Source organism: Pinus tabuliformis, chromosome 8 (assembly GCF_031772625.1).
Source record: "Pinus tabuliformis cultivar Carrire ecotype Pingquan chromosome 8, CPIR1, whole genome shotgun sequence".
NCBI lineage: Eukaryota > Viridiplantae > Streptophyta > Pinopsida > Pinales > Pinaceae > Pinus > Pinus tabuliformis.
In genome coordinates, this window is record NC_142294.1 from 1,552,268,749 (window position 1) to 1,552,277,618 (window position 8,870).

The following is an 8,870-nucleotide window of genomic DNA, read 5'->3' on the forward strand; positions in this document are numbered from 1 at the left end:
GAATAGATTATTTTATGTTGAACACTCACAGAATCATTCGATCGAAGGCCAATGATGAGAACTTGTCATCGAAGTCAAGAAACATGCCATTAAGTCATGCAAACTTCAAGGTATTGAAGGTTCCTAGATAATGGGTTGAAGTCAATAGGAAGAGATATATTGGAGGAGGGCTTAGGACATGAAACTTATGTCAAACTTTAAAGAATATTAGTTTAAACTAATTCAATACAGTCTGAGGGATTGTGAATGCAACTGAAGGAAAAGACTCGAAAAGTAATGTCAACTGAGGTTGAACTTCTCTTGAACATAACAAATATATGACATGATGAATTGACAACATTTGACTAAAAAAGTTAAAATCCAACCCAACTAAAGACTTTCAATGAGGTATGGTCAAATGAATAACAAATGGATTTCCAAACCGAGACATGAAAGTGATGGAGTGTCATGGCCAAGAGAGAGATACTGCCTTTTACAAATGAAAAAAAAGGATTCTTTCTCACTTTTCCCCCACCATTAATAGTGATTACCTCCTTATTTTTTACAAGCTTGACAGGGATAACATATGCTTGTATTGTAAGCTCATCCTTTGGACGAGTCCTCCAAAGCATTTTTAATGAACCCTAAGAAGGAATGGTTCGGTCTCCTCATGCTTAATTAGTCCTATACTATTTAACTTTTACGACTCCATTAAAGGGGTAACTTGATGTTGCTTTTTTGTTTAAAGAGTTTGAAAAGACATGAATAGGAAACTCATTTGGTTCTTTTAACAGAAAATTGTAATGATCCAAGAGAAATTAAATCTGAGGTTTTTTTTTTTTTTAGTTATAGGAAGTGAGAAGAAAAATATAAGTAAACTCCACAATGTTCTTTTTTATAGAATTAGTCCCTGAAGCCTAAAAAAGGATAAAATAATGCAAGAGAGAACTCTATTGACTATGATTGGTCAAAACATACTTTTTTCGTAAATATTATTTTTGAGTCCGTAATAAGGGAAAACTTATACTAAAAGAACAATTTCTCATTTACTTTTACGAGTTCAAACAATTAAGTACTAAACAATTTTTTCATTTTTAAGGTGTCTAATAATGGCGTAAAGAGAACTCCATGGTTTCATTTTTTTCATAAGTCTTAATGAGTTTGAAAATGTGATAAAAAGTATGTAGTACCAAAACTTCATGTTTCCATAATTATCCCGTACAACATAGTTACTGATCAAACAAGAACTATTACCTCAAAACAAGTACTCTAGCCAAAAGTCCCCAAAAAAACATGAAAAAATAGCGTGAAAATGAAAAGTGTTAATGCTGGAATAACTTTTTTTCACACTAAATTTTCAACATTTTTTAAAATGAAAGTAAAAGCAATTTTTTTTTGTGTGAAAAACACCCTGAAAAAGAAAAGTCATCTGTTATGCAATATATTGTTATTTTTACTCTCAATTGAAATGTAAGTGCTAGTATTATTGTTAACAATTTATTTTTTATGTGTTAGGTTAGATATCTCATAGGAAAGTTATTTTTTTTGGAAGTACATATAATTTTGTTTTAGTGTCATATTTACACACAAACATGTAGCTTTAATGGGACCCCTAGGCCTAGAGTACTTCTTGAAATGAATATGCAATTATTTGCTAATCAAATGATGAATTCTGAAATGACAATGCATTTTTGTCTTACAGTGTGTTTTTGCATTTCTTAGATAGATATTTGGGGTTTAAGAAGATAGTTCCTACTCCTTGAGTGGATGGGAATGAACACCATGCTCATTTTTGTCATGGAAGTTGAGGGTATATTCTCATCATTTCTTAATCGATGGTACTATGGCCCCTGAAAATACCTTGGTATGTATATCTATCTTCGTTCTTATTTTCACACACTCTCACCACACACTGTCCTTGTTTAATATGTTTTTTTTCATATTATTACAACCATCTTCATAAAACCAAAAGGCATACTAACACTCTTTGATAATTATACCCACACTTCCCTTAATTTAGTCTCACAACAAACAAATTTTCCAAAACAAAATCAATGTACATGATTTCTCATATGGTCAAAAATAAATTACAGTCCATATACATAAGTCTTTCATCAAAAAACTATTTGAATTTCAGAAATCATAGAAATTAGTAAACCATAATTTTAACATCCTATTACTCAACAATTAGTAAACAACTTGTTTAATATGTTTTTTTTCATATTATTACAACCATCTTCATAAAACCCAGAGGCATACTAACACTTTTTGATAATTATACCCACACTTCCCTTAATTTAGTCTCACAAGAAACAAATTTTGCAAAACAAAATCAATGTACATGATTTCTCATATTGTGAAAAGTACATTACAGTCCATATACATAATTCTTTTATCAAAAAACTATTTGAATTCCAAAAATCATAGAAATTAGTAAACCATAATTTTAACATCCTACTACTCAACAAATAGTAAACAACTTCCAACTCCAACTATTATCTTCAAGCTTTCTATCTTGTTGATTCCTCCTTGGACCTCGAGGATCACACTTGTTTGACTCCAAGAAGTAGTCATTTTAATGAATCACCAACTCTTGTGTTAGGTTCTCTACAACCATGATGATAAGATATGCTGGAAAATAATGTCTCCATTTTTTTGATCTAAGCTAGCATAAGGTGCAAATTAATATTCCCCATTTTGTACTAGCCCTTCATCTAATGTATAACCACAACATAGTCACCAAAAATAAACAATTTTTGTCACCTCCATGTCTGCCACCAGTTCCATTAAGATCTTTAGATCCATTAACTCAACATAGCTATTAGTACTGCACCCAATCTTGCATTGAAATAAAGGATAAGAGAATCATTTAAAAATAAGGTACCTCATGTAGTACAAAGAGCATGTTTTTCTTGGATAGCAACATACAAGTCTTCCCAATTTATCAATTCATAGTTTCTTATGCATCTTGGGTTTCTCCCCAATTTATCAAGTCATGGTTTCTTATGCATCTTGGGTTTCGATGTCTTTTGATGTATTTTTATGCTTCCAATCACTGGCTAATATTAGATGCACATTGAAATGGAAAAATCTATCTCTCTTGAAGTATATAAGTGCTTCAAGCTAATGATATGCTCCAAGAAACCACAACAGGAAAATCTATAAAACCTTTAAGTTCTTTATTCTACGTCCAGTTCTTCAAAGCCTCCTCCCTAGTCTACACTTGTCACCCTTCCTTACAATTTTCCAGTTACCTCATCTCTTCCCATACCTTATCTGCGTATTTGGAATTGTTAATAAATGATCAATTGGTTTTCACCACAGTGGACCATTCTTTTTGAATTTTTGAAGTACTTTCGAAGATGATGCTTTGTTCCAAAGAACTAATGACATATATTCTTTTGAATTTAGAGGAGCATAAAACTTCCTTGTAATATTTCACATGCAAGTCTCCTCTTCCTAGGTTGTATCTAGGAACTTTGCTTTGTACCCTAATATAGGAGTATATCACCATAAGGGAGTTTTCCTTAAGGATTTATACTTTTGAGACAAGACGTTCAGTTTGAGCATGTTTAATATCATTAAAACAAGTGATTATGTTATAATATTTAAACTAAGCAATTTCAAAACATTTGGTTTGCACGTTTAATATCATTAAAATAAGAGATTATGTTATAATATTTTAACTAAACAATTTCAAACTATTTGGTTTCTTGGGTAAAATTTTAAAATGTTTTTAAAAATAAATTAGCAATAAAATAATTTTATAAGATCTCTAAAATATGATAAAATAATAAATTTTTTACTTGGAATAGTTTTAAGTGTGATTTTTTAAAGTTTTTTTTAAAGTTAGATAATTTTGATTTGTCTTGTTTAAACTAATTTCTTTGACTACATATAAAGATTCAACACACTCAAAAACAAATAAAATACTTATTTATGAAGAGTTTATTTGTCAAACTTGTGATTTCAATAAATCCCCACCAAATTTTTTTTTGACTATATATAAGGATTCAACACACTCAAAAACAAATAAAATACTTATTTATAAAGAGTTTATTTGTCAAACTTGTGATTTCAATAGATCCCTACTAAATTTCTTTTCCAAAAAAACTTTTTATTTAATATATCATTTTATTGTAAAAAAATTCAAATAATGTAACAAACACGTGTTTGCCTAAGTCAATGATGGAACATTCAAAGAAAAAATTGTGTTAATGGTGTTATCAAATCGCCATTAATATGCATCTAACCAGATAACAAGTAATTCTTTTGGTGAGGAACGATGATTTTTACAATGCACATGAATACGATAATTCTGTATTGTATTTTATTAAAAATGATAATAAATGAAAACGATTATTATACATTTATACAATTTTAAATTGATAATAAAAATGAAAACTAAATTCATAAACAAGGAAGGGTCAGAGAAAGAGATGATCTCACATAAACAGTCGAATGTCGAATTTTATATACCATGTTTATGTTATTGACTCCTACTCAGTACAGCTATATATTCCTTCATTGCTTTGTCAAGATACTCCATCTATTTGTAATTCAATGAATTAACAGAGACTTGAGCGCTTTCTGAACCGCAATACAATTAATAAAGAAAATACAAAAAAAACCCTAAATGTTTCACAAAATAAACTTTTCACGAGAACCTAAAATGTTGATCCATTTGAGCGAAATTCTGATCAATACCCAACCACTCATTGCTGGAAATCGCTGCTTAAAAACAAAGACCCAGATTTGGCCGAAGTGAAGTGGCTGCTATTGTCGGCCGTTGAAACTCTTCCACAGGAGGGGCACATAGTAAGGGTGGACGCAGATCTGAGAGGTGGGGACATTTTTAAAGCTTTCAGTTTCTCCAGCTCTGTGTGAAGTTTTCTGTTCTCATCTGCAAGTAGCTCATTATATCTTTTCAGAAGCTCGCGGTCCACTTCTGTTTGCTTAAGCTTCGTCCTGGAACATATTCATAATATTTAATTACATTATAACAGAAATCGGTCTACAAAACTCTCAACGCAATAGGATCTCCATCAGATCAAAAGTTTTCAGAATTATAAATTTGCTAAACATTTAATTTCCAGATCATTCTTCATAGTTACATTCCAAATTATGTAGCTGTTGATTCCAAAACGGGACTTTCCACATGAATGGGGACATGCAAAATACAACGAATAAATAAAGGACACGAGCTAACCTTGCTCGTCTATTCTGGAACCACACCTCAACTTGTCGAAGACGGAGATTTAACTGTAAGGCCAACGCTTGTTTTTCCTTCTGTGGAAGAATAAGAAGTTACAGCAGCTCAAGTCATGAGGAAACACAAACGATAAATGAATATTTTGCAGTGTGAATAGAGACTTACAGGTTCGGGTACCGTGTTCTTTCTGAAGCTTTCTTCTAAACGAGCACATTGCTCTCTGGAGAGTCTAAGCTTCTTCGTGGAAGAGCCCTCTTCTTCTACATCGCCGAGTACCCTCGACCAAACTCGGTCATTCTCCAACTCCTGGCCATCACCCTGTTTTCGCTTCATCTCGGCATACCCGTTCCTAGGGTTAGTCGCGTTGGAATCCACGGTGCTATTGGATGAGGACACATTAATGGCGCGTGCATCATCGTTGGAGAAACATGACGCAGGGAATTTGTTGGCATCAGATCGCCATGACACAGCTACCCCCTGGATCGGATCCTTCGCTTCTCTCTCTGATCTCACCTTACCGACACCATCGGTTCCTGCACACGAGGATTATCGTTATTATGATAAAAATAACCATTAAATGAAGAGCAGTATCAATCAAAACACCATTATAATAAAATTCAATTCGTTGTTGACGATTAGATTTAGCAAGGGTTAAAAAGTGCAGGAATATACCAATGCATGCTGAGGTATTCTCCCATGGCAAAGTGCCGAGGCCAGAGTCAGGGGCAGGGGCCACTGGAAACAAATCTAACTGCAGAGGAGGCCCATTCACATTTCTTTGTGGAACGTATATTCCATCATTTTCTCTGATGGCAGTCCCATCACCGATACCCAAACGTATAGAAAGGTCAAACACAATGTAGTTGCTCGGTGACAGTTTTTAGGGTGTTCCCAGCCTAACATTGTATCAGTTTGACCCGTCAGGGCCAACGAAGACAGGGTTTACAGTATCAGTAAAACAATGACACATGGCTTTGGCAATTCGTCACAAGAAAACGAAGTTCATATGACATTGTTTTGGAAAAGTTTTTGCAAATTCTACAATTTCCCACACCAACATTTATCAAGTTGACGAGGTGAGATAATAATTTAGATTGTTTTGAAGAAGATCCATAAATCGATTCAATATTTTATTAATATATTATTATTTTTCTAAAATTATATATATTGATTTATTTATTTATTAAATTTTATGAAAACGAGGAAATTATTTAATTTATTTTAAAATTTTATGATTATATTTATAAATTATAAAAAGAACCGGTTAAAAATTTATAAAATATTCATAATTTTAATTATTATGAATAATGAAGTCATATTTTTTAATCTAATTTAAAATCAAGATTTAATGTTCATTTTCTTCATCATTTTAATTGAATTAAATAATTATTCAAATTATCTATATTCGTATTAATTTTTTCATTGTAAGTTATAATATCTTTTAATTCTTGATAGCGCCATTTTATTTTTAAATTTATATTAATAGTATTTTTAATATTGTCAATAGTTTATAGATGGCTTTTTTCTTCGGCTTTACAATGGTTTAGTTAAGGTATGGTATTTTTCTTCCACTTTTTCTTTGACTAGAGTTTGACATAATGTTAGAAAACCCAATATCTTTCATATTTCCTATGTATATTAAGTAGTTAGTCATAGTCATGTTCACAATGGAGCAAGACAATGGTTTAGTTAAGGTATGGTATTTTTCTTCCACTTTTTCTTTGACTAGAGTTTGACATAATGTTAGAAAACCCAATATCTCTCATATTTCCTATGTATATTAAGTAGTTAGTCATAGTCATGTTCACAATGGAGCAAGACTTTCTTTTATCACTACGATTATTTCATTCCATTTTAATTTTAAGATTATATAAATTATGAAAATCTTTTGAATTTGCTTGATATTTCTCCAAAATGGGATGTTCCATCCCAAACATCATAATTATATAAGATACTAATAGAAATAATGTGTTTCATTTTATCCTATAGTCAATAATTTACATAATTTCATTTTTTTAATGCTAAAATAAATTCTACACCATCTATTTATCCAAGATAGATTTAGTTAATTATATGTTATACATTAATTTTGAGATATATGTATGACGTCACTTCCTCCAAATTTCCATTATTCTTTAGAAAATTAATATTAATCTAAGAGATCTTTTAATTTTAATATTTAGTTTACCAATGCTAAAGGTCATACTTGTAGTAAAGTCTCAATACTTAGACATAGAATTCTTACTTGCTTGTTAGGCTCACATGCACATCTCCGCATAATAATAATATATTATGAAAAAAAGGAGAAGAATGATGACTATGAACTTAAATGTATACAAAAATAGAGGTATCATTTCACACAACTTTCTAACTTCTAAATTTGTATTGCAAAAAAAGTGGTAGACAAGGCACAACTATGCTTAACTCCAATATCAAAATTAACATCTTCCAACAATACTTCCTTATTTTTAAACTTCACAAAAACATTCTCATACAACATTATTATTATACCAACTAAAAAGTAACATTTTTTTTACTCTATTCCAAAAGCTAATTATAAATAATGTATCAAATTCTTTTAAAAATCAACCAAGAAAGATGAGAATTAGATTTATTATTATATTACTTTTCCATGATGATATTAGACTCACTTACAATAAAGTGATAACTTATAAATTTAATTTAGTTTTAAAAATTATCACTAATTCATAATTTAAAAGAAAAATATAAAAATTTAAATATTATAAGATTTTTTATAATATTTTTGTATATATAATAAACTTTATAATTAATTAAAAATTTACAATTTTTTTTTACTTTTCAAAGGGCTTAATATTTAAATAAAAAATCCTCATTCAATAATTTGTTGAAGACTTTACCAATAAAGATAAAATATCTTTATTATTCTATATATATATATAATATCATTAAATAGAATTCAATTTCCGCATTCAAAGATTGGTTAATTTCTTTACAAATAAGGATAACAAATAACTATTGGGATATTTTTTTGGTTTACGCCCATGTTACTAATTAAATGTACTTCCCATCTCCTCTTAATTATTCACTGATAAAAACAATAAATAGAAATCACTCCAATTCATATTTCGTTATATATATAATTAATTTTCAATATTGATATGTTTATGTCACTTAGTGTAGCCCAAGTCCACCACTTGTAGCGAGCAAGGAGATATATTGGTGTTGGAGTGCATGCAAATCAATCTAATCACTTGTAAGCATAATGAATGGGCATGACATAGTGGATGACTCATAGGAGTAATCAACTTCAAGGAGCTTGGAGTAATAAGCTTCAAGAGGAGTAATCCACTTCAAGGAGGAGTCACTTGTCGCTTCATGATGAGGTCATTAAGAGGAGATATGCATGAGAGCCAAGGAGAGATGCAGTAGTGTGATTTGGAGACCATTGGTGGTCGCTCTAGTTTTTTATAGTTAGAGGCATATAGACACCCAATAGTTTTGAGTTTATGACAACATGCGTCAAAGCCATATCATTTGAAATGAGACAAGGTAATCGATAAGGCAGTGGAGTGTGGGTATAGATCGGAGTTTGGATACCGAGGTATTTTCATATTATGGGTGCCAAAATGTTTTAAATGGTCTTCTGAAGTTTTTACTATATCACAATGTGATCCACCCATGTTGTGGAATTGATACA

The 8,870-nt window shown here is 30.7% G+C and overlaps 1 protein-coding gene across 1 annotated transcript; it reads right to left on the bottom strand.

Annotated features, from left to right (window-relative positions):
- Positions 1-4,504: 4,504 nt before the first annotated feature.
- LOC149241858 (homeobox-leucine zipper protein HAT2-like) lies at positions 4,505-6,161 on the bottom strand. The gene is made up of 5 exons (XM_089370681.1): positions 6,109-6,161; positions 5,864-5,997; positions 5,357-5,724; positions 5,189-5,268; positions 4,505-4,947 (listed from the first exon to the last, which is right to left on the bottom strand). Exons 1-5 carry the CDS (start codon positions 6,159-6,161, stop codon positions 4,695-4,697), a joined length of 888 nt encoding a protein of 295 aa, XP_089226807.1. The 3' UTR covers positions 4,505-4,694.
- Positions 6,162-8,870: the final 2,709 nt, after the last annotated feature.

Bases quoted from the DNA above. Each gene is read 5' to 3' on its own strand.
- LOC149241858 (XM_089370681.1), bottom strand. From the start codon at position 6,161: ATGTGTCATTGTTTTACTGATACTGTAAACCCTGTCTTCGTTGGCCCT. The intron at 5,725-5,863 runs GTATATTCCTGC...CCTCGTGTGCAG, and splicing joins GAATACCTCAGCATGCATTG to GAACCGATGGTGTCGGTAAG. The intron at 4,948-5,188 runs GTTAGCTCGTGT...AATATGTTCCAG, and splicing joins TTCCAGAATAGACGAGCAAG to GACGAAGCTTAAGCAAACAG.